This window comes from Ciconia boyciana, chromosome 2, assembly GCF_034638445.1.
Source record: "Ciconia boyciana chromosome 2, ASM3463844v1, whole genome shotgun sequence".
NCBI lineage: Eukaryota > Metazoa > Chordata > Aves > Ciconiiformes > Ciconiidae > Ciconia > Ciconia boyciana.
Window position 1 is genome coordinate 29,322,371 of NC_132935.1, and position 27,541 is coordinate 29,349,911.

At 36.6% G+C, this 27,541-nt stretch overlaps 1 protein-coding gene across 2 annotated transcripts in view; it reads left to right on the forward strand.

The window, feature by feature from the left end:
- Positions 1–26,506, forward strand: part of MMP16 (matrix metallopeptidase 16) — a 194,842-nt gene extending 168,336 nt beyond the window's left edge. For both annotated transcript variants that reach the window (XM_072852252.1, XM_072852251.1), the window contains 3 exons: positions 5,795–5,945; positions 10,479–10,594; positions 15,073–26,506. In XM_072852252.1, coding sequence (XP_072708353.1) covers positions 5,795–5,945; positions 10,479–10,594; positions 15,073–15,407 — 602 coding nt within the window. In that variant the 3' untranslated portion in view covers positions 15,408–26,506. The remainder of the gene's footprint in view (positions 1–5,794; positions 5,946–10,478; positions 10,595–15,072) is intronic.
- The last annotated feature ends 1,035 nt before the right edge of the window (positions 26,507–27,541 follow it).

Below are 27,541 nucleotides of genomic sequence, written 5' to 3' on the forward strand. Positions count from 1 at the left end.
TTTAAGTGAAGCATAGCAATATAGATAACCTTTATTTCTAGTAATATTTTTAGAATGTCAAAGATAGATGTTGAGAGACTTCAAATAATTGCAGTCACAGTTCATCCTTCTCAATTGTTTCCCTACAGTGATGATATTTAACAAAGCATTATTGCAAAAAGTAAGACATTTTGGCTTTTTTATTACTTGCTTCATTCTCAGCTTGTGACCTTACCATTCTGCTTGTTATTATATTAGATCTTACATTAGGGAATAAAAGCAGAGATGAAACATTCTGAAGGTTGGCCAGACTTCATGAAACATGTGGTGCTTTATTCTCTGTGAGAATAACAAACCCACCAACCAGACCTTAAAAAACAACTTTGTAAAATAAATACAGTGGTGATTTCTGCCAAGGGCATAGGTTAGGACTCTGAACAAGCATTAGTTATCTACAAGAAGGATCAAACTATAATTACTCTAGTTTTGTCATATATTCTTTATTTCCATTATAATCACAATTAATTAAGTGTATTGACTATTTACTAGTGGAAGTGGAATATGAGCTAAAGGAAGGCATACTGACTTCAGCATTCATTTTTAATACATTTTAAGATACATAAATATAAGTTAGAAATAAAGGGAACTAATTCTCATCACAGTCAGGCATCTTTTGCACTGATTTTCAGCTTTAACTTCTCCTAATATTTGGAGAGTTTGAAAGCTTCTCATTTTTTCTGACTTTTTGGAAATCCTCTGACCAACAGCCACCTACTTTCCTCCAGCTGAGGGACAGAAGCTAGACAGAAAAAAACTCCAAAACAACAAAATGAACAACAAACTACCTAAAAACCCCTGAAACAAACAAACAAAAAAACCTTAAGTGAAAACTGTCAGCCAGATGGAACATTTGGATTTCCTATATACCAGTCCTTCCCATTAACAATCAACACAGTTGTAGCAGACTAAATATGTCTTCCAAAGCAAATGTTAAATAGATTTCCCTCTAGTTAGAATCAATAGAAGTCTTGCCCACATATGTTAGAGCTCTCAATGCCCTACTGTCTTCATAAAATACAGTTAAATTTACCTTTTCTCTATTTACCCAGAAAGAATTTGCTTCTCAGTAAGAAATTTGAGAAGAATTTAGTTTCTTAAGTCTTTTGTTCCCACATTTACACTTTTCTTCTACTTCAGTATATCTGAATATGCAACAAATATCTGGCTCAGTGGTGCTGTCACTTATAATGGTGTGGGCTCAACCCTTGTTTATTTTGGTATGACCTGATCTTGTTAATAGCTAAATTTGGCTCATTGGGTATGGCTGATAATGATCTATTCCTAACACTTGCAGTTACTTTTATTCCTTGTGAGGGACAGAGAAAGGTAATGGCATTACATACATCACAGCATATGCCTCTCAATGCTGTGCAACAGCTGTCATTTTGAATGATCTTCTGAAACAGAAATGAGCTGGCTCAGTATCGTTTGCTGGATGCCATCTGTTGTTCACACCATAAGTACCAACTAGTAAGGTCCAAAACGAATGACTTCTCTTATCGTTGCATTTGAAACTGCCATTACCACCTGAAGCCTTTGGTATCCAGTCATATGAATTGGCAAAAGGATAAACCACATGGGAGAAAGGACAGAGAATCACTGAAGATGCTCACCCCTGTCACGACCAAATTCTATAAGTTAATTTTGTAAGGAATCTCAGTAAAGGTAAATGTCAGGTTAGAACAGACCTTAATCCCAGGTCAACACAGACCTCAGATTTCCATGACTGTTCTTCATAGATCTGTGTCTCTTTTATTTTCAGTATTTCAAATGGCTCTGTACATAGTCATTCTTTGAACCCTTTCTTCCTTCAACTGGCAAACTGTAGTGTCTATGCTTGGAAGTGGGTGACAAGCAGCTGTAAAGAAACTGATAAAAAATTTACTCTGGAAACCCAGCATGGGAGGGACTGAAACTATATCCCCTTTCCTAATTAAAACTGTGATAAAATGAAAACATGCTTTAAATCACTGTAATACAAACAGGCATTTTAAAAAACCCCTCCCTTTAAACAAACATTTAATACTACTGAGGGATAGCTAAAATATAAAACCAACTGAAAAACAGCTCTCTGGATTTTCCATCTTGGTGATTCTGGCATATGCCTGATCCCAGATCTTTGGGGTAATGTTACATTTCCTTATAATATATTTATACAGCACAGTGCCTTAACCTCCTAAGTCTGTGTAACAGCCTGCCTAGTCTTACAGGTAAGTACAATGGCTAATATAAACAGCCATGATTTTACCTCTTATGATCTCTTTCCAAATGTGTTTGAGCGAAAGTTTTCAAACTTTTCTCCTTATATTTTCAATATCCTCATCATAAATGACAATGGATAGACTGAAGTGAAGTATCCAGTAAGCCAATCCAATATATGTGTTCATGGATCTTCTCTAGATCTTTCTGTGATGTAACTCAGAAGGGTCTACATGATGTCAAAGAGTATCTTCTCCTTCCGTGTTATTATTACTAAAAATAGCAATGCTTTTTGGAAACACAGATGAAGGTAGTGCTTTGAAGAGAAAATAAACACATGGTTCCTACACAATGGAGCCTATACTCTAGCTCAGAAAGAGTGTCCCTACGGCCTACATGAAAAAATGCAAAGAGAAGACAGGCCTCAAAGCAAGCTCTTCAGATAAGTACTAAAATGCAAATTATGCTCCCTTTTCCCTATTTCTAGGGGGCATATGAGGATCTTTATTCTCTTTTTTCAGCCAAAGCTGTCTGTGTTTGAAAGAGAAGTCTCTACTGAAAAGACACAGGTGAGAAGTGTATTTTGAAGAATTAGAAGAAAGCAAAAATGTAAAAAGGAAAGATAGTTGCAAGAATAGGACAGGAGGCACAGTATGTTGAGAAGACCCTAGTAAAGAGTCTGGAGGACAACACAATTATTGGGGAAAGTGTTAGACTGTCGTGGTTTAGCCCCAGACGGCAACTAAGCACGACGCAGCCGCTCACTCACTCCCCGCCCCCACCCTCGTGGTGGGATGGGGAAGAGAATCGGAAGAGTAAAAGTGAGAACACTTGTGGGTTGAGATAAGGACAGTTTAATAGGGAAAGCAAAAGCCGCGCGCGCGAGCAAAGCGAAGCAAGGAATTCATTCACTACTTCCCATGGGCAGGCAGGTGTTCAGCAACCTCCAGGAAAGCAGGGCTCCCTCACGCGTAATGGTTGCTTGGGAAGACAAACGCCATCACTCCGAATGTCCCCCCCTTCCTTCTTCTTCCCCAGCTTTATATACTGAGCATGACGCCATATGGTCTGGAATAGCCCTTTGGTCAGTTTGGATCAACTATCCTGGCTGTGTCCCCTCCCAGCTTCTTGGGCACCCGGCAGACCACGGGGAGCTGAAAAAAATCCTTGACCAGTGTAAACACCGCTCAGCAACAGCCAAAACATCAGCATGCTGTCAATATTATTCTCATACTAAAACCCAAAACACAGTACTACACCAGCCACTAGGAAGGAAATCAACTCTATCCCAGCCGAAACCAGGACATAGACTAAAGGTTTAATACCAGATGATGAACCAGGTGAGATAATCGTGGAAGTGTTCAGTGAGGAAGAAGAACTTGGCTAGGAAGCTAGAGCAAACTGAAGCTGTGAAACGAATTGTGGGCTGGTGAGGTGTGGTGGGTTGACCCTGACTGGATGCCAGGTGCCCACTAAAGCTGCTCCATCACCCCACCCTCCTCAACTGGACAGGGGAGAGAAAATATAATGAAAGGCTTGTGGGTCGAGATAAGGACAGGGAGAGATCACTCAGCAATTACCGTAACGGGCAAAACAGACTCAACTCAGGGAAATTAGTTTAATTTATTACCAATCAAATCAGAGTAGGATAATGAGAAATAAAACTAAATGTTAAAAACACCTTTCCCCCACCCCTCCCTTTTTCCTGGGCTCAACTTTACTCCTGATTTTCTCTGTCTCCTCCCTCTTAGTGGTGCAGGGGATGGGGAATGGGGGTTGCGGTCAGTTCATCACACGTTGTCTCTGCTGCTCCTTCCTCCGCAGGCGGAGGACTCCTCACACTCTTCCCATGCTCCAGTGTGGGTCCCTCCCACGGCAGACAGTCCTCCACGAAGTCCTCCAATGTGAGTCCTTCCCACAGGCTGCAGTTCTTCATGAACTGCTCCAGCGTGGGTCCCTTCCATGGGGTGCAGTCCTTCAGGAAGAGACTGCCTCAGCATGGGTCCCACACAGGGTCACAAGTCCTGCCAGAAGCCTGCTCCAGCATGGGCTTCCCATGAGGTCACAGCCCCCTTTGGGACACATCCACCTGCTCTGGCATGGGGTCCTCCACGGGCTGCAGGTGGATATCTGCTCCACCATTAACCTCCACGGGCTGCAGGGGACAGCCTGCCTCAACATGGTCTTCACCACGACCTTCACCATGGGCTGCAGGGGAATCTCTGGTCCAGTGCCTGGAGCACCTCGTCCCTCTCCTTCTTCACTGACCTTGGTGTCTGCAGAGTTGTTGCTCTCGCATGGTCTCGCTCCTCCCTCTCTCTGTCTGCAATTGCCTAGGGTTTTTTTCCCCCCCTTCTTAAATATGTTATCACAGAGGTGCTACCACCGCTGCTGATGGGCTCAGCCTTGGGCAGCAGTGGGTCCACCTTGGAGCCAACTGGCATTGGCTCTATCAGTCATAGGGGAAGCTTCTAGCAGGTTCTCACAGAAGCCACCCCTGTAGTCCCCCTGCTACCAAAACCTGGCCATACAAACCCAATATATGAGGCAAGCTATCCAGTTACAAGAAAGAGCACAGTAAGCATCCTCTCCAAAAACAGGTACAGGGGGGCTATGCTACAAAACACTGGTGCAACTGCTGCTTCTGTAGACATGCATACCCCTATGTAGACAATATATTTAGCTAGTAACTGCAACAGTAGGGGTTCAACCACTAAGCATTGCTGTCCAGGATGCACTATGCTATTATTCGTATTTAAGACAGTTTGGGTAACCTGATGGTTTGTGGACACTGTGCTAACACCAGCTAGAGTTGTACAACTACCTTGTATTATCAGCATGTAATAAGTCAATTGGGTGGTTTTGAATGGTTTGTCACCCACAACGAAAGGTTAAATCTTTCTGCCACTGGTACTAAAGGCAACCCCCCATTAATTTCAGAAACACAAGGGTTTCACCTGTGGGACTTCAGAACCTCAGTTTGCTGTCTTTAGACCACACTAAAGAAAATATGATTAAAAAAAAATAAATTCTATGGTCATTTCATAAATAATTTGTACACCCTTCATAAGTAATTTAACTTCTCAAGGAGGAGTGCAGAGTAATAAAAGCATATGGTCTCTATGAGGATAGGAATTTCTATTTTTTATTTATTTATATGTTTTCTTACCTCGTTTTGTCTTAAAATTCACTATTCTTTCCTCATGAAACGTAAATCTGTTGTGTAGTATTGCTGTAAATGTATTACATTATCAACCACAGAGCCTCTTGAGATGACTTCATTTTCATTCTGGGTTTGATTCCTATATACTTGGTATCAAAATATTTTGTGGGTTTAATGAATGAAAGGTGCTTTATAAATGCAAGGTATCTGTAAGGCATATTTAATTTTGCATTATCTGCAGTGATAGAACATTTTTCATTTCATTGTGTTTGGCTGAACCACTATAGCCCTTTGGGAGTCTTTCTTATTTCTTAGGAGTGTATTAATATTAATACTGAGAGTACTGAAGACTAACATACATATATGTATGTGTATATATATGCTTTTGTACAGGTAACAAGTTCTGGGTTTTCAAGGACACTACTCTCCAGCCAGGTTATCCTCATGATTTGATAACACTTGGAAGCGGAATTCCTTCCCACGGCATTGATTCAGCAATTTGGTGGGAAGATGTTGGGAAAACATACTTCTTCAAAGGAGATAGGTTGGTATAGGAATTCTTCAAGGAAGCAATTTGGTGGATATCAGCTAAGAATGTTAATCTTTTCCTCTATTTCTCAAAAGAAGAAGTCAAGCCACTTAAACAGTTAATTTTCTGTTGATGAAATTAACCACTCCTGCATAGGGGGCTATACTGTTTTCACATTTCTTATAACCTAAATTATATTTGTGTGAATATACTGAAATAAGTATATATATATCCAGTGGAAAAGTTATGTTTTAGAAATCAACAGGCAAGTCACGGTTGTGGCAAATTTAAACTTAAATATTCAAAGTGATCGTTATGTACACTCTTACCTGCTCCTTTTTATCCACATTTCTAAACCCTAGCAGATAAACAGGCAAGGCATGATCCAAAGCTTTTTATGGTCAGTGAAAATGACTTCTTTTCTACTATTTAAAAATTAGGTAAGAAAAGGAAACGACAGCTAAATCAGGAAGCTAGAGAACAGTTTGAGCAGTTCCCTAGGAATTATTTTTAAATAAATCTTACAGTTCCCTTCAGAAGGCACACTTATTTTTATGATTAATAAAGAACAGAAAAAAATTGTAAAATCTGAGTTATTTTCCAGTCCCCAAAGAGACTTGCACTAGTCAGTGTCTCTGTGTCTTCATTTCTCTGTCTGTAAAAATAAGGGAAAGAATATTTGTCTGCTTTATAGAAATGCCAAGAGAACTCATTAATTTTTGAAACCCTGCAAGTTATCTGAATGATGGATTTTACAGGTTTTCAGGATGTTACCATGTTTGTTGATTGATGTATCACTGTGTAAATTCTGAGTGCTCGGAGACAAATTATTCTTTATTAATAATTGCAATGTTTGTATTAGTATTATTAGAAATATGATGACTGCTTTTGTTACTGTGCAGTACTTAAGATTCTGAGACACTAATAATATTCATGGATCACTTAAGAAATTAATTTAATGCACATGATAGAATATGTTTAGCACACTACAGTTGATCATTTTTTAGCAGTACTGTAATATTGCACTACAGATTGCCACAACCAATTTTATTGTTAAAGCTTTTTTAAACAAAAAAATTCTCCAACACTTATGATGAGGAAAGTAGATAACTAAGTAAAATTTTTGTGGTGTTTGAAAACTAGGTATCATTTCAAGCAATCAATTTCCACAGTGAACAAGAAAGCCACCTAAATAACTTGCTTCCCATGGTTAAGTACATTTTTAAAAAAATGTAAGTTCATTTTGAGGTAATAATTTTCCACCTGCACACTCCTGGGAAAGTATGTACAGTAGGAATCTTATGTGACCTGTACTTCCTTTAGGCTTTATTCAGAAGTGTCCTTTTATATTTCCATGCACAGGCAGTTACTTGTAGTCAAGACTCCTAAAACACTAGTGGTAATGACAGAAGACAAAAAGAACTATCAGAGAAAACATCTGTTGATGGAGAAGTTGCTACTTAGAGCTAACAAGCACAATGAAACTCAGCAGGATATAAATGGAATACAGTATGTTAGAAGAAGATCGAACAACATGAGGCTTGCAGAGATAATTGAGCTATTACAGGATATTGACCACCAGTGGGAATAAACCCATACACCACTAAGCTTCTCAATGTGTATTGTTTATATCACAACTTTATCTTAATGTAAATTTAGAGTTGAATTCTCCTGTTGGTTTTAGTAGTACGTATAAGTCTACTATAGGGGTGGATCTTTTCCTGAAGAAGGTATAACATAAATGTAGCTTCTCGGTGGCAGGAGGTAGGCATGAAAGGGAACCAAAAAGTTATGCCAGTGTCAAAATAACAAAGTATGTTCCTCCTTATGTAACTCAAGGACCTGTATACTTATTTTGTTTTGACAGTAATCTGTAGTTAAGGAGCTCCAGGGCAGAATCTAGACAGAGTTAAATGTCACAGAACAGTGGTATACATAAAAAAGTTAGAGCAATACAAAGCATCAAATATTGGCTATAAAATGAAAAAAAAAAAACAACAAACCAACCAAAAAAACCCCAAACCAGTAAGAAGATTTAAAATACCAAATAGTAAATGGTATTGTAATACTCATATGTCTGAAACAGCTCATGCATGGATCATTATTATTAATATTTAATGATCCATTTAAACACTAAAGATAATTCTTCCAAATAATTGTATGAAAGCTAGAAGGGACAAAAGATGACTACAGAAAACATTTTTCCCTTTCTCATTCCTCTCCTACTGGAATTGTGTAGTGTAGGACAAGATGATAACAGGTTTGCTGCACTTCTTGACACATGGTCTTGTTTATGCCTCTGTCTGGTGTGACTGGTTTTTAGACTTTAGAGTTTAAATGAATATTTTTTTCTTTATAAAGCTTAGTCATCCAATAATTCAGAATATCATTAAGTAAAAAGGATTAGACACAAGAAAGAACATGTTTTAGCAAATATTTTCCAAATTTCCTTCTTCTAAAGCCACAAAGTGCACTTTCATTTATTTTCCCTCTGTTACTTTATCAGTCTTTGAGATAGAGTAACACAATTTATATAGTTTGTAGAACTCAGATCACTCAAATCATCACTGGGGAGTCTGCTTGTGAACATTTGGCATGCCAAGGAGAACCAGGACTAGGCTTTTCCTTACCCTGTAGACATGATCATTATTCCAGCACAGATTGCTGAGATAGTATCATGATCAGTCCTTCCCTCATAGGATTTCTCATCAGTGCTGAAAAAACAACAGTTTTGGGACTTTTGAGTGTGCACTGGTTATGTCCTCATAGACTTGTTTTTAATGACAATGTAAATTTTTGAAAGTCCTATAAGACGGTCTATTTCCATCTATTTCCATGCAGCCTAATGAAAAACTGCAGAGGTTAGTAAAAGAAGGAGCTCAAAAAGGTGAAAAGGTTGGAAGAGAAAAAGGGAAAATGAGTGGAAGTATGCAGGAAGGAAATAGGGTTATGGGAAAGAGGGACAGAGGAAAAGGTAAGATAGTTGATAAAGAAGAAACGCAGATAAAAATGGAGAATAGAAAATAGAATATTAGAGTCAGCAAAGAGTGAGAATAAACAGAGAAAGAAAGAACAGGCAAATGTGAAAAGAGAAAATGCAAACTAAGGATGAAGAAACGCAAAGTCAAAAGATAAGCAAGAACTGGTTGCGATAGTATTGATGTCAGAGCTTTGTTTACTACATGTTGTTTCTTTCTCCATATAAACTCTGAAAGATATTACATTTCAAAATAAAGAGCATTGCTTTGTTGGCTGGTTACTGATGCATATGCGACTAGATTAAGAAATCAGGCTATAAAAATAATTTATGCATAAGAAAGAAAAAATAAATACAAATGGTTTTTAATGTAACTTGACAACTCTTAACCCACTTGAAACCTGCCACCTTTTAATTTTATTGAAAGTTTAAAGCCAGAGAAATGCTGCACAGGAAGAAATACAGAGGAGTTTAGACCATTTTGTTTTTAAAAAAGATTAAGACATGAATTGAGTAGACTGTCTAAGTACCTTTGCAGGGACAAAATATCATCCACTTAAGGACTCTTTAATATATCAGGAACAATCATAACAAGGATTTCTAAAAGCTGAAGTCAAATGAATTCAAATTAGAAAAAGGGTCAAGTTTTTAGCAGTGACCAGATTATCAATGAAAGTGACATATTCTCAGGCTCTTGATGTCCTGAAATGGCGAGTGGCTGCCTTTTTATGTAATTTTTCACATGAATAAAACTGGTTTTGAATAAAAAAATTCTCCACGAAAAATGTGCTCTAAATTGGTATGCTCTAAATTAGTGGAGCCAGTCAAAATATGAAATGACCCACCCAAATATTATATCAGGATACACAGAGATACTAGAGATACAATATGTTAATTCTTAGAACCAGCTTTTTATAAGATATGCATAGCCATTTAGCCAGCTGCATAAGGACAAAGAAATTACCAACATTATCTGTAAGTGTAAATAAAATCTAAATACTTCTTACATGTTCAGGTTGCCTAGAATTTGCATGCTGAAGCTTTTTAAATAGCTGGCAGAAAGGCACAAAAGCAGGTTGAATTTTGTATTACACTGTATCTATTTAATGATAATGAAATGAAAAGCTCCTGTAATGCACACATATAAGGAGTTAAATTAAGATTGCTGGGAGTATTTTAATCTGAATCTACTGTCATTTTCATGATTAAAATGTTATCTAAAGCATTAATGTATCTCTTTTGCATATGTTGCATCTCTCTGTGTCACTGTGAAGAAGTCCTAAGCATCAGAATTGCTACGATTATGAGATGCATACTGATTTAGTTGTCAAAGTGCAAAAATCTTTTATCTTCTTTCTGCTTACATGAAACAGTTGTCCAGTCAGCAAATAGATTTCTTTGTAATCTGGTAGTATGTTCCAAGAAAAGAAGTCAAATATTCCCATTTGTGACTAATTAATGTAGTAAATGTTAGAAGGAAAAAAATATGTAGTACTCATCTGGTATCTTATAAATGATTTTTTCTTTTTTTTTTTTCTTTTTTTTTTTTTTTCCTTTAAAAATAATTTCAGGTACTGGAGGTACAGTGAAGAAATGAGATCCATGGACCCTGGTTATCCCAAACCAATCACAATTTGGAAAGGTATCCCAGAATCTCCTCAGGGAGCCTTTGTCCACAAAGAAAATGGTATGCAGACACATTCCTGTTTTAATGATTTACTAACAACCTTTATGTAAGATAGAGTAGTAGAGGGGTGATTGACTATTCAGGTTAAGTAGCAGAGGAATTTTCGATGTATGAACAGAATATTTCCTGCTATAGCACTTGCTGAAAGTAGCTGTTTGTTTGCATGTACCATTTAACACAATGGAGAAAAATCTTTCAAATTTAGTATCATAAACCTTAGTTTCCATTCTTTTTCTTCTTGTGTCTTAATTTACTTAATTATTTTTGTTCTCTACTGAATTATAGTACCTCTTAAAACAAGCTTCCTAAACACAATATATCTCTATTTGAATTGTGAAGGTGTTGGCTGTTTAAACAGCTTAGAAGGTATTATTTTCATTCTGAATGACTAGAAAAGGGAAGCAAAATCTTTATCTAAGCAGAAATATCTGTACGAATCTGTGTAAATCAAAGATGTCACAAGCCCATGATGCAGAAATGCAGATCACAGGGATGTTAGTATGAAGTGCTATTACGTATCAAGATGCATCATCACATACAGGAACCTAGAATCTCAGCTGGCCACACCTCCAACTGTATAAGAGCAGCCAAAATCTCCTCCATCTTATGAGAATTCAGTGCTACCCAGGGGCTGCTGGCAGGCTGCCAACAGAGCCCTCAGTTGCACAGAGTTTAGATCCCTTTGATGGGGATAAAAATATGCATTTGTCATCACTTATCATTGTTGGAGAATTGTTGTATGGCATTTATGATTTATTTATTAGTAGATTCTGAGTTTATTCTGTTTGCTTCAGACAGCACATGTATATATTGCCATATTATTTTAATTTCCTTTTAATAAGCAGATAAAAAGATTTCTTTCCGTTTATAAACCATTTCAGTAATTTGATTAAGTAATTTACCATGGAAATGTTTGGGGTTTTTTTCAGAAATATGTTTAATTGCTTCCTTGCTTTTGTCTCTGTTTTATCCAGAAGCAGAAACCCTCTCTGGATTCTGGCCTTTTGGCTAGACTGGATTTTTTAATGTTGTTTTTATTTGTTTTGTTCTGTTTTTAACTGGAAAGTAGGTCAGTCAATATGATATTCTGCATAAATCCCACTCAATAACTAACTGTAAATACACATATATGTGGAAATGGGCACAAACATTATGTATGCACAAACAAACATAATGGATATAACCTCTGCTTTCTTCCCTTCATTACTTTTCAAGCACATTTTTAAAGATTTACATCCAAAAGGAATTTAACATATACATGTATGTATGCATGTATGTATGGGTTTGGATTTTTTTCTTACCTTGATTGTATTCCACATAATGTTTTCTGTACTGAGCTCAGGTACATGTGTCTCTCATTACCTATGAAAATTATCTTGCTGTAACACTCAGACCAGTGGGTTTGAAAATACTGGAGAGGCAGAGCACTCATTCCTAAGGCAGGAAAGACTCTTGGTTACATCAAAGCCACTTCTCTTTTTTGCCCCAGTGGCTTTGATAGTCTGTCTGACTCTTTGAATGAGGAGGGTGGTAAAACATGACATGACATTGTGGAGGAGGAGAAGGGAAAGAGGGTGTTCTTGGGCTTCTCAGAAAGCCTAAAAGGGCCCCAGGCAGAAAGAGGGACTGAAAATGACACCATAAAGTTCCCAAGAAGACCACTAAGACATCTTCCCTGAAATAAAGAAAATAGACATCTTAAGAAACAGTTCACAACTCCACTGTTGTATGAGGAGAGAAAGAAACAAAAGCAGATGCAAATAAGAATTACCACAGCTTAGTTGGAAAGAAGTTGATTACATTTTGCCTGAAACTGTTTTCCTTTCTTTCAGTAGAAACAGAGTTGACAAGGAAGTTTTACTATATAGCTTTGTATGGGAACATCTGAAAGCATGTCTTCCAGTTAATCCATTTTGTTTTAAAGAATACTTCTTTCTCTTCCTTGTCTTTCTGTTGTGTAAACCATGCAAATGAACACTTGCAGTAAGTCTGATCATAAAGAGGTTTCCTTCACTGTCCACAAAAAATTATGGGTAATCTTGTACTAAGAGGCTTGGGAAAGATTAAAAAAAACAATTTCCTACTGTAGTCAGCATCCTGACTCAAGTGTCCTAGAAGCTTGGTAAGGTACAGGTAACATCTCTGAAACTCTCCCTGCTACTTCCCATATTGTGATTTGGTTTCTAACACTGTGGTAGAAACTCTTAGGAAGAGGTGAAGAGGAAATTTCCTTTCTGTTCTCATGGAATCTGAGATCACACAAAGTTCTCCAGATTGGAGAAATCTTTTCTTTCTACCTTCAGAGCGTCTTACCTCCCAACAAGAAATTCTGCTAAAGTGGATGGTGGGGCAATTTTTAGAGAGAAGAAAGAGAAAAGGTAGTCTATTAGCCCATTGAGCATTTTTTGCCTTGTGCTTACTCCTAATTTGAGTTTCTATTTGACACATTAGTGACTGCTAAGCCCTTCCACATTGTTTGGGTCAGGCATTGCGCTCATTACTCTCAGTGACTAGCACCTAGAAAATTGTAATGACCATCTCCCAAAGCAGGCTCAACAAGTCAAGCAGATTAGATGAAATAATAACTTTCAACAGTTGTGTTCTGCCATGAGAAGCACTTGTTCTGCCATGAGAAGCAGTAAAACTATTGTCTCTTAGAACTACCTTTCTCTGCTGGTAACTTCCATCCTTCAGCTGTTACTGACTGTTATCCTGGTTCCCGCCTCAGCAAAATGACAGAAAAGTTTAAACTACCTTCAGAGTTTTCCAATGGAAAATATGCCCTGATTGAAGAATTTTTACTGGATCTATAGGGGCTGGTGATTCCTTTGCTGCTTTGATATTAACAGTTTTAATTTGGTATTTCAATGTATAATAACAATTAATGCTAAGTAATGTCAGTATTCTGACTTATATGTACCCCTGGTGTATACATGTATGTGTTCTGTATATATGTAAGAATATAGATTTAAAGATGTCATATCTGTATATGGTCTCTATATATGTATTAGAATATTGATAGACATAATATATCAAATTTCCACACTTGAAATATTTATCCAGGGCCAGTATGTACAGTATTTTCTTACATACACATTGTTATATGAAATGCAAAGATAGGGTAACCTGTGGCTCAAAATACTGAAATTTTGAATTTGATAATTTTTTTGGTTTAAACTACAGATTGCTTTAATGAACTTTATATATGCTAATATTTTAAAACTTCATTTTATTTAAAGAATTACAGTCCTCTTTTGTTTTGTTCCAATCAGAATAGAAGGCATCTTGTGAACAAGCCTCCTAACTACTGTTTTGATATAGCTCAGTGCATTTCTTTTTACTTTTTAACCAATATTATATCTTTCTATAGATACACTAACACATTCTCAGATAATAAAGCTGCAAGGGATTAAGGAAGGAAAATAGTACTTTTTCAGTAGCTAGGAAGGCCATTAAAATTACATAAATAACTAATGTAGAAGAGTGTTCAAATATTCTAAATATTCTGAAAAGTGGCAGTAGATGATGAAGATTTGTTTACAGTTTGAGCTGCAAAATATACTATCAAGTATTTTTTTTCTTAGAATTGAAAGAAACTAACTGCTGTTTGAATAGGTGATTACTAATATTATCTCCAGATAGCCAGTTACTGATCTTTTCAGGAAGCATTGTTAAAATGACAAATAGTGCCCAATCTGTCTTAGTATTCTTAGTGGCCTTAGTACTGCAGGAAATAAGCTGAGGTCTATAAAGTGAAGATAAGGAAAAATCCAGCTGTTTGCATTCAGTTCATAAATAGTAGGAGGAAGTTCACCCATCCTGAAGGTTTGTTTCTTGCCAGATCAATGCCATTTTTCGGCTGAGATAATAAAGTAATGTAGATTTTTGGCAAGGAGTCATTTTTTTTTTTTCCCATTTAGGCATGTTTAGTAGTAACATTGGATTGTGCCTGAATAATCAAATACCAGCTCTTTGCAGAAAACTTAGATCTGGTTACACCTGTTTTCTCTTGGCAAAGCTATTTTTATTTCATCCAGTTTCCTTTTTCTGAAGTACAGCAGTAGGCCATGTGACATTAAAGAGGGTCAGTTCTCATTTCTGGCTAGCATAGCATTGCAATTTGTTTCAGTAGACTTCCCATCTTGAAGAGGTTGTGGTACTTTAAAGTCCTGGCCCTGAGGATTCCAACTCCGGTTGGGTTTTCAGGGAATGAACAAATCAGCTGGACCCTGGTCTGTCAAAGATCATATTCCCAGTTTATTGAATTAACGCCCCCCCTTGATATTAGATTTTCTAGAGAGAGTAAAGAAATGAAATTTGTAAAGAAGATTTGAAAAACCTACAACTGAAGTCTATTCCTTACACCTTTTAATTTTTTTAATTACAAAATAATTTGATACCAGTAGTTCCAGTCATGGTGTGTTGATGACATGATTTGATCCAATATGACCGTGAATAATTGCAATTTTCTTCCTCAGGCTTCACATATTTCTACAAAGGAAAAGAGTACTGGAAATTCAATAACCAGATGCTCAGGGTGGAACCTGGTTATCCCAGATCCATCCTCAAGGATTTTATGGGTTGTGATGGACCAACAGATCGAGAAAAAGACCGACACAGCCCTCAAGATGACGTTGACATTGTCATCAAACTGGACAACACAGCCAGCACTGTGAAAGCCATAGCCATTGTCATTCCCTGCATCCTGGCCTTGTGCCTCCTTGTCTTGGTTTACACTGTGTTCCAGTTCAAAAGGAAAGGAACACCCCGCCACATACTGTACTGCAAACGCTCTATGCAAGAGTGGGTGTGATGTAGGGTTTTGGTTTTTTTCTTTCCCTCCCAGGAGTTTGTGGTAACTTGAGATTCAACACAAGAGCTGTTATGCAGTTTCCTAGCTAGGAGCGGGCATCTGTCAGTCTGAAACAAAGCTGATCTTTAAAACCCAGGGGGTTGCCTGTCCTGCGCATGAGTGGCGATTCGCTCAGCTGGGAAGCTTCCATGATACACAGTATCTGCTGTTTCTTCAGTCCTTTGTCTTTCTTTGTCATTAAATTCTAGGCCTTTCCTCTGCACGCTCAATACCATATAAACTACCAGGATTAACTAACGAAGAGGAAAAAATATCTCCAATGTTTCTACATTTTTCTCTTAAGGCCTGTCCCCCTTTGAAAAATTTTTTGCTGAAAGTAAATTTTTTTAAAAAAACACAACAACCCACAACGGAACTTTCAGGAAAGTGAGAAGACCCAAAACAGCTTTGTCTCCAAAGAGGATTGCTTTCTGTCTGCTACGGATAAAGTCCTATACTCCTACTTCAGTTTTGTCAGGTGGGAGACTCGGATGACACGCAGGACTTCAGACTGTTCGGACAGCCATTTTCCAACAAACAAGGGGCCAAAATATCTGCAATATAGTAACAGCCTTAATAATACATTCATTTTGTGTTTTTTACAGCTGCTCTGGGCTACGTCCTCAATGTTTTAAACTCATTTATATTCATTGCTATATTCAAGCAGAACCTTTTTATTGGTTTGATTTTTGGTTGGTTTTCCTGCATAATCTTTCCCAAGCTGTACCAAGCCAACTGCCCCAGGCCTTTCAAAGGTCTGTCAGGAGCACTCATTCCAAAGCGTGGTAAAAAGCAGTGTGTCTCTGAAGTGGATTTCAATGAACTAAAGCAACAGTCATGCTATAGAGAAACTTGACGCTGGTATTACATTGGTGGTGTAACCCTTTGAGAACTATTGCATCCGTTTTCAGAGTCTGGTGGATGTTAATCTCGGTTGTCATTAAATTATAGGACTGTGTTTGGGTAATACAGGTTTTAAAAGAAAATCAGTTTTTCAAAACAGATTTCCTGTGACTGCAAGTGAGTGTTTTTAATTATTTGCATTATTGATAGAAAAGCATTTGTAACATAAACAGAAAACAAAATATATTTACCAGCTACTTTCTGGTTAAAGAAACCAAACCTATTTTAATAACTTCTACCACTTACCAAGAATTTTTCTGAACTGGTGACAGTTTTATAGCTTAGCCTTTTATCTTAAGCATCTTGAATTTATCTTTTAAACTATGTTGCATGATAATTCAATTTGCCTCAGCAGAGGTAGAGTTACAGTTTCAAAGGAAAGCTAAAACAATGACTCTGATATTGCATGAGTATCCTCTGGTGTGTTACCCCTTTGCATGTTCACCATAGTTCTCAAAGGGTTAGTCAAATTTCTGGCCTTCAGCCAAACATGGTATCACTGACAGAGCCAAGGGACCACCAAAGCATTTTGTCATTCTGTGTAATTTGTGCTAACAGCAGTATTGTCATTTTCATGTGACCTGCAGAGCAGGTTTGTATCAATATTTTTTTCCTAGAGAAAAGTCAGCAACTGACAGACCTCTTTATTGATTTTAGGAGCTGCTTCTTGCAGTGATAGGCTTTACAGTCACTGGGCTGTGAACTTATTAAAGATGGTCAGAATGATGCACCCCAAAAGTCAGACACCTGGTTTTTTATGAAAACCAGGATTTGAGGGGAGTAGCTTTTGCAACAATGAACAGCTTGCCTTGAACTTGATTATTGACCTGTTGACTGTCATTACCAAGTTAAACATTGTCTTCTGTGAACAGCTTCACTGTCTGAATTTCCTTAAAGTGTACTGTCCTATGTCTTTGATCTTTGACCTTTAACTTGCAAACTGGCACAAACTGAAGGGAATCTGGTATTGTGAATGAACTAAGATGAGTTTTATTTCTTAAAAGGCCTGATATACATTATCCAAAATTCAAGAAAAAAATGTTGAAGTGTTTTCATAGAAAAGAACTGACATAAACTAAAATATTTATGATAGATCTGTAGAAGGGTATTTTGCTATGTATACATGCACACTCTAAAAATGAACTACAGTAGAAATTAATTTTTATTTAACTTGGATACAATTTTCAGTATAAAATTATCATTTCTACAAATAGTTAGTTACTAATGAAAAGGTTATAGGAAAGTATTAAAATACTTGAAATGGCCAGTATTGGCTTTTACATAAAATGAGACTTTTATACTACATTCAGCCAATTTCTTACTGGTTTCTTATTCCACATAACTGGATCACTTTTTAGAGAGTGTAGGTATATATACATATATATTATGGTTATTATTATTTTGGTAATGGATAGCTTGACTGCCTTGAATTTATATTTATATTGAGCATAGCATGAAAAATAGTATGCCTTTTTGTTCAATTACATGATTTTATATTGATTTGAGGACTTATTTTATGAACATATGTGGCATGCTATAAGGCATTGCAAACTTATTTCTTAGAGCATAAACAGATATACATATGTACGGCTAAAAAAAATGAAGATTAGAAAAAGATATAGTTTTACAACAAATATGCAATGCAGATGGTTTTTTGGAGATGTTTTGTAGAGGTACTGCATACTGTAGGTTAGAAGTGCACCAGTATCAGCCCATAGCATTATTTAGTAAATCCATTTCAGTTGTTGCTGACAATATAGATTAATTGACAGTTAAGTAACATAGGATATTTACTGCACATCAGCTCATTTGGTGAATTCAGAATTCTATGCCTGTTTGTTATATATATTAAAATGTGTGTGTGTTTGTATACTTATAAATGCACACAAACACACACATACACATACATGCATATTTTAAACCATGGAGAGATTTTTATTGTCAACAAACTACTATAACTTATGTTCTGCTACAGACAGAACAAAATGATTCATGTTGCTGCTCCAATTTTGTCCCTTGGATAGTTGGTGGAAAATACTAACAGTACTACTTATTCTGCATTTGGTTTTCCTCTACAATAAGAGAACTTATTTTATAATAGCTTTAAGTCAGAACAGCATCTCATCTGTTTTTTTATTCACTTGAAAATTTCTCTTCAATTTTGAAATATGTTTCATGGCAGCTTTAACTTTTTGTGCAACTGTTTCCCTGACAGTAATGAAGTGCTGAGCATGTTGACTGTTGTTCTTTGATAAGGTAACAAAAATGTTTGTATTTGGAGAATTTAACTTTAATTATGCAGGAAGGTAAGTGTGATAAGTCTAGTGTTTGGTATATGGTACATCATAGATACATGAATACATGATAAGTTGATTGTTTAATCTATTTTCTTTTACTTAAAAGTGCATATATATTATATACAGAGAGAGGGAGAAAATATAATATTATATTGGCATGTTTATGTCATGCAGAGCAAGATTGTGTCAGCATTTCTATTACATACTCCTATTTTCAGTAGGTTATAACACAGTCATAAAGTTTTGCTTTAAGTAAAAGATGTAGGAGCAATTGTGCCACTGTAATTCCCAAATACATACTGGGTAGTTTCAAATTATAGAAGTTCAGAGTAAATTAGTGATGTTGCCTGATCTAGTTTTGAACTCAAATGAGTAAAAGTTCTAAGACAATGTTATTTTTTGAACAGTTGTTTTTCTACCAGGGCCTATAATTATGAGAATTAAGAAAAAACAAATTGAAAATATTTTCAGTTCTGCAATCTGGGTTCCTGCTCATGTGCCGTAACTTTTTTCATAAAGATTTTAATAAACATTTCCATATTGCTATTGTCATGATCTGTACTGTGGAACAATACAAAACTGAATATGCATTGTGTTAATTGGTTACAGTCTATCAAGCTGACTCTACAGGGTCGTGTATCTTCAGAGTACTATGGTCTGTATGGTGCAGGAGGCCAGAGTAGATGATGGCAGTGTTTCCTCTGGCCTTTTAATGTATAAACCTATGAAAAGGTTATTGACTGTAGACACAAATTAATTTTTATCAAAAAATACATTTAAAAAACTATGTAACTGTATATTTACTGGATAGGCTGGGATGGAGAGACTCAAATGGCTCCAAAGGAGCCCTTTCAAGTCTCCTGAATAAATGTAATACATATTTTATATCTTCCTATGAACTTTTGTTCTTTTTCTTCTTTCAAAGTGGGTCAAAGGGAGGGGATAATTAAAGAAAAAGATTTTTTAAGGCTAATTTTGTGAATGAAAATAACAGAAGCTAATAGATTTGAATGTAAGGGGCAGACTTACACTTTTTCTTAGAAGTGTACTTCACCTCCCCAGTTGTTTGGTTGAGACTCCTGTGCCATTAGCACTGTGGGTTAAGAACAGAGTGTAAGGCTTAATTTTTGAATTTTCAACTTTTTTGGGGGACTTACTTCACAATATTAATGTCAGTTAAATGTAGCTTTTGGTACCAAATTATATAGAATCAAATTCTAGCTTGTTGGTTAGAAAAAAGTGCGTAGAATAGAAAGTAGGTCTGCCTATAAGCAATGGAAACATTACATTCCTATTCTAGTTTTTTGCATTTGAACCATCACTAGGGCAAACTTTAAAAAAGACACGTAGCAAACTGAACAGTGAGTGTTCCAGGCACTGCATTTTTAAGAAAGTAGAAATGCAAGCTACCACACCATTAGCAGCCTAAATTGGAGATAGCACAAGATGACTGGGCTGAGGAGCAAGGATATGACTGCAGAAGCTTGCTCTGTCCTGGCTTCCATATCTTCTCACAACGTGGCCTAAGTTTTATCACCAATTGCAGAGATGGAGGAAGCCGTGCACCATGGCAGTAGAAGATGTGAAGCAGCCATTACAGAACAGTAGCTCCCTGTCACCTTTTGTTGTCGTCAAGCCTGTCTTTGGACAGCTCTATTTCCAGAAGCATAAATAAATGACTGCAACCCTATGAGCCATAAGGAAAATCATTATTATCGGTGGAGGGAACAAATGTCACTGGCCACTTAGGTGTTCAGCTATGCTGTAAATCAAATAATATTGTGTAGGAGCTGAGGAACAGATAACCTGTTATTGAATACAATGGTATAGCTGTGACTGATACACCAGCACTGTAACGTTAGGTGTAATTCCTTAGCTCATGGTACACAGACTGCAGATGAACAGGGCGGTTCACATAAGATAAGACCATTTAAACATATGTCAGTTACAAAATCAGGTGTAAATGAACCATATACTCATAAAATTAATCTCTGATTTATGCATGTAAATCAATGAATTGTCTGCTACTGGTCTCATGAAAAAATGTAATGTGTGAGTCAAATCTGTCTAACTCATTCTTGTGACTTGCCATTTGAGATGTCAGAGGGTGATAGAGAAAGACATTGTCATCACTGCCATCGATGCTAAAAATGTCTGGTAAGCATCAGGAGCATACCATCACTTGTAGTCTGGCTCTATTTGATGCTTGATCTAAGGTCGCCTCTAATGTTAGGCAGCATAGATTCTGTATGATGTGGCATTATTTGATGTATGTATGTAACTAGCAAAGCCCAGTAATAAACAGGAGATCATATTTTGAAGGATCATCAGTATGTGACCACAGCAAGCATCTGTTCCTAAAATCAAAATGTATTTCAAAAAAGCACATAGACAGCATTAAACACATGCATCATAAACAGATCTTGTTTCCCAGTACACATAAGCTTTAGCATATCAGCTACAAATTATAGACAGTTTGTTAACATTTGGAATTGCAGCTGTCCATTATGTCTTTGAGATGTGACATTCTGTGAGAGGTGTACATAAAGTATGTTTGCCCTGTGGAGATAGCCTTAAGTACTGCTCTAGTCTGCCCACAGTACAGATGAAATAAATTTTAGTGGCAGAGAAGACATAAATGAAGAAATGCTGATGTAAACTAGCATGCTAAAGACAATTTTCTACACTTGGATGTGCATGCAGCATAGTGCTACTTGCTGTCACAGTAAAACTACATAAACAATAATCATTACACATGCCAGCCATTTATGATGGCACGAAGCTTTTCAGTCACACAGCTTAGTTTCTTCTGCTTCTATAGAATGACATTGTCCACAGATGGTAATTATAGTAACCACCACATAAACCAAAGTTTTCTGTTTAGTTAATAGTAATTTCGACTCTATGAAATTGCATCACATCCTTTTTATAACTATAACCTTAATCTCCTTGGCTAGCTATCGGCATATCTTAATTCATAGTCTTTCATGCCCATTTTTTATGTTGTTGCTGCGGTAAAATATATACTGAGCATTCTCTCCATCTTGCCATCTGGCACTAACATGTGGAATAATCACTTTCATTCTGTGCCATGCATGTGTCCTGGATCATCCATTTGCCCATCCATCATTCTGGGAACTGGCTTTCTGGGAAGTGGGATTAACAACAGAAGGCAGGGATAAAATACCTTCCTAAAGTACCTGGTTAGCCCTTAACAATATGACATGGGAGTTTGAAGAGTTTTTAGTGAAGTATTATATTACTTACCCACCAGCAACAGAACAGTGTAACTCTGCCAATCAGTGCATGCCCAGATGGGTTCATCACTTGCAAAGTGTAGTGTGTTAAGTCAGAAAACAATGTTTCTAATCCATATTTCCACCCTGATGTGTTGGCATAGTTTAACACCCAGCCTACACACATATTCATAACTTACATGGCTGTACATAAAATCATCCACCTTGTGGAAGCTGAGAGTGCCTAGGGTCAGCAGGTAATCAGTGCTAACTCATTTTTAAGGGTTGAACAAATTTTGGTTCCCTTACTATCATTTTACAAGCTCAAAGAAAAGAAAGTAGGTTTTTCCATAATGTAAAATGATGGTTTATAATACTCTTTGTCAGTGTTCACAATTACATGATATTATATATAGCTCAAAAAGTGCTATTGTACAACTGATATATTCCAGTTGAAATGCATAGCCCCATATTTAGGCATACAACGAATCTAAACAGAGATACACATACTGTGTATGCTATGCTTGGCTATTGCCACAAAATTGTCAGTGTTCACATACTGATCATCTCCATATCTTACAGGAGCACCATGCTGAAGTCAGCTCCAAGTGGTTTGTCTGCTTGGATATAAGTAGAGTCTTGTAAGTTAGGAAATTGTACATGTGATGGTATGTATTCAGAAGATATCATCTGCAACGTACAGCGCTGTTGTAAATGATCATGACAACCACAATTCATACCTGCAAGGCATAGCTGCGGCTTGTATTTACATGGTTGTGTTTTACTTCATATGATAAAGTGCCATGAACTCTGTCCATGCATCACGAGGTAGATGAAAACTATTAGGAGAATCTTTCAGGATAGCCATTGTCAATACTCATACAGCTCACAGAAACACCTGAGATTGTTATACCCAAGAAAATTTGATCTTGAATAGGAATACAGAATTGAAGGAAATTTGTAATGCAAATAATCTATTCCCAGTTCTTACTCTATATAATGCATTTAGTAAAACATTGTCAACTAAGTATATGCCTAACATCCATCTTGACTGTGTTTCCAAAACCATGCAGACTTCTCTTGTCAATTCATGCACAGTACTGTCTTACTGTGTCTGGTTGAAAACCATTTTATAGGATGGATCACATATTATGATACTCCCTTCTTGTCATCCAAGATACACAGGTCATCATCTGCTATCAATATGCATTCCTTTGAAGGTGGTAGTCCTTGGATCACAGTGATGAGAAATACAGATTTAAAGGAACACCCTACTGAAATATTTCTCAGAGGAAAGTTAAATTAGTCATGAACTTACTTTCCACAACTTCTAGGATCCATAGGAAAGCCAGCTAGGTCTTTTGGTCAAAGACTGCAGACAGACACAGAAAAAGCAGCATAAGCACATTTCCATTTTTCATTTCCAGAAGAATATAAGAAAAGGGATGAGAACATTTTGGTTTATAATTGCAAGTACAAAACCAGTTTGTCAGAAAGGGAAGGAGCCAAGGACCACTGACACCACTAAAATTGCATGTAACTGCTACATAATCAACAATAAAAGAGAAGATATATTATCAGGAAGTTGGTGATAGTTTTGAAAGTATTACTGGTGTCCAGCAACAAGGATACCTGTTAAGCTGTAGAAAGTCCACTGAATTCTATATTTGGTGTCATAACCCACCAGAGAGCAGTCAGTCAAAAGGTTCCTCAGTATAGTTACTCTAAACCTGCCTACAAATATACAGAAAGAACACATTATTTATCTGCTGCAATCAAAAATCTTTCGAGATTTAGTCAAACTAACATCAGTCTGAATCTATGTGCGAAAACTTGTCACAATTAAATGTTCTTACATTTGTTTTCAGAAATTAGATCCAAAAAGTTATGTATAATTTGAAGAACTTCACTGAATGAAATACTGAAGGACAAAGAAGCCTTTACCTCTATTAGTCTATATTACAGCCATGTATCTTTATCTCCGTGATATTTCAGTCTTGAAGTGTTTGATATAATAGAAATACATTTATGACATTTGGATGAATCATCTATTGCTATTTCTTTAGGTAAATTGATAAATATGATCAAACTGTTGATTCCCATCCATTCCCCTTTTTCACTGTGCCCTGACCTGTTTCCTGATTAATTAAGGCAATATTTAATATTATATGCTCTTGGTAGACAAGTGAGAAATTATCTGTTCACTATACAGAGAAAAGAAGAAAATACAATTTTTTGTCCGTCTCATTTAATGACACACAACATTTTACAGTCTGTCACTAGGAAATGTAGCTTTTTGTGTCTACAGTGAAGAGGAAGAATTCAAAAACTTCTCAAAAACTCCGGTGAACATTTGGGGAACTTGATGTATATCTTTCACTAAATCTTGTTCATTGTCCAGTCCCCCAACACTAAGCTCCAAGTTACTCACTTCAGATTATTGAAGTCTCTGCCATCCATTGACACTACCATCCTTTAAGCCTTTTTTGAAAATGACATGGTACAGCCAGCACTGACCATGATGGACTCCTTACATGGATCTTGTGGCTACTTGCCTGGTCACGTGTACACTGGTGTAACAGCAGAGACCTATCATTGTTGATGCCAGCCGTTGCATACCATTTGCATGCATGGCTTATGCCATCTGTGAGAGGTGAGCAGTCTAGAAAGCTGCATTTCAAAAATGTTTGTATTATTTCCAGTGGTTCCAGTTCTCATCTTTAACGTTTCCTCTTTCTCCTTTGTATTCTGATGCCTATAATCTGTGTCATGGATATTCAGACAATAATTATATGGCTGGACTCCTTCCTCTACCACAAGTCAGTTCATACACATACATCAACTACCATTACATTACTGCTGTAGCATAATATGCTAGCACTGTTGCATGGCAGAATGCTTTGCTATTATGCATTGTTTTCTGATTAATCCTAATTTTTAGGCATCATAAATAACATATTTATAAAGAGCTCTCTCTGACATCTGTTACTGTAGTCTGGGAATCGGATTCATTGCACGGTTCAGTCACAGCTTGCAGAGAAAGATGCAGGTGTTTGACTTCTGTAGGTTTATTGTATGTGATAAGTGTTCCTATATGATCAGAAGCTGTTTGAGGGAGGTGATGTCTGCTCCTTGCCAGTCCTGTGGTCAGTATTGTTAGTAGTTAAAGCATGTACAGCTGGTTTTGTCAGTGTGTAGTCAATCAGAGTTTGATATGGATATGTAAAAGAAGGGTACATTGTTTCCATGCTTCATACACATTCTTGTTTCTCTTACTTTCTGAATAACATGCACCTTGCTTTCTCTCTAAGTGCTGTACTCTTGTATCTACCAGAACCTGATTTCTTCCTTAGTTCTGCTTGTTGGGTGTTATTTTAGCAGCTGGTTCCATTTTCCATCTTGTTGCCATTCCTTCCTTCCTGTAACTCCCTGTAATTCCAGCAGAAATTGTTCTAGTTCCAATATGTTAGCTAGAAGCTACTACAATTGTGACTCTTCCCACACTGTGATTTGCTTGCTCATCCTCCACCTCTGAGAAAGATGAAATCAACCTTTCATGCAGAGATAAGGATTTTGGTGCAGTTGTTAGGATATCTCTGAAAGTGGTTTTATGCATAACATGACAATAAAACTCACACATTGTTAAACATTAACTCTTTTCAAGCTCTACTTCTTGAACCACCCAACAATTGTTCATTTAATTTACAAAGCCTGACAAATAAATCAGAATATGGATGTGATGATTTCTCTGTGTGACGTAAATTTTTCATTTTTATTCTTTTCTCTGCATAGCCCCATATTCATTTCATGCCCATGTTTGGCTCATTAGGATGTGTGTTAGTAACAAAACAACTGGAACATTTATTTGCTTTCTGCAACTAAATTTCATTTTATTATTGTTATTTTATTTTATTTTATTTTACTTTATTTTATTGGTTCACACAGCATTCTATACAGTAACCTTTTTATAACTGACATATGTTATTCCTTCAGGTAGCTTCTACTGACAAACACAAAGCTTGTTTGTGTGCAAATGCAAGGCTGACTAAATGGTGCTAAAGTGTATTATGACTGTCAGATATAATCAGGCAAAATTTTGTGGTGCTTAGACTGATTTTTTCATTGATTTTATTGATCAATGCATTGAACAGTGTTTTATTATACACAAGTTGTCTTTTATTAGTAAATCAAGACTTCATAGTGCATTGTTAAAAAAAATGGGTTAATTAATCTATGTAACAGCTCACCAAGCTATTATCTCTTTAACTCCTTATAATGTTGTGTCATTAAAGGTCAAGGGGTCATGATAGTAATCTCATTGCTGTAGACCATTAACATGACTGAACATTTTCAACAAAATACTTATGTTTACAATGCTATAACCCTTTGACTGCTGCGGCAACCTTTAACCACAGAAAGTCACATGCTAGAATCATCATTATGGTTCTTGCCATGGCAATCAAAGAGTTAAGGGCTGTGCAGTGATTTGTTTTATATTTATTAATTTATATTTATTTTTTGTTTTCATTTGAGAAGGGGGGAATTGGGGTGGGGCAGTTCTTGTCTGCTGTAAGTGTCTTAACCAAGGGAAGGGTTAAAATGGCTTTTTATACTATTGCATCTTATGTACTTACCATTGTTTCATTGTGTTGTAATTAAAAAAAATCTGTCAATAAATAAGAGAACAGAAAAAAAGTTTCATAAAGGCATTGTGGTTTAATTGGTATATATTACTGTAAGATTTATAGCTGCTGCTCTTTAGATACTGTATAACATTACAGCCAACTTTAGCCTCAGAAGAGGAATGCCTAACACATAATGACAATGTATAAGGATATTATGGATATATCTGGGTATGACCAGGGAGAAATAAACTTTAGTTACTTTTCCCAATCAAAATAGAGTAGGAAAAACTAATTTAATAGAAAAGAAATGGAGTGTATGACAGTGGACCTACTTTAATGTCTGAAGGGTCACTCATTAGAGATTGCTGTCACAGCCACTACAAAAATGATGAACAGGTGGCTGAATTTCCTCCTTTCTTCTGTGTAAGAAAACCCATGAAAAGTATAGTGTAAAGAAAAGGTGAGTCTAATGATTCAGATTAGAAAATAGCTGAAGAATAAAACCCCCAAAATACATAGTTCTCTTGAAATCAAATCACAATAGAAGACCGCAGGCCTAAGACGCAAAGGAGAGTTTTGTAAAACTGTGGACATCCAGCTCAACTTTTCAAAGATCTATGTTCCTCCCATGTCAACAAACGTGTAATTCTTCTTAGGCTATAAAGGATTAAAGGTTTCGTACACCTATACATATATGTGAGTGTAGGAAACAAGGAACAAGCCCAATCTATTTGGAGACAAACTGAAAGATATCATTGTTTCAGAGTCCTAGCAAGAAAGAAGGCAGTGCTTGTAAGCTGATTCAAGCTTAAAGGAAAAAAGGAAATTCCATTTTTTAGCTGAGTAAAGGAAGAAAGGAAGAGAACTGAATAAATGAGATGCTACAGAAGTCACTGACTGCACTTCTCACACACAAGAGAGGAAAAGGCCCCTGGCTTGGGCCTTGTCTGCAGGTGACTGACAAGAAAAACACCAGTTGTGACTGGAAGGGTTTGGGGAGTGTCTTAAATATCTTAGCATCTTAAGTTCATGGA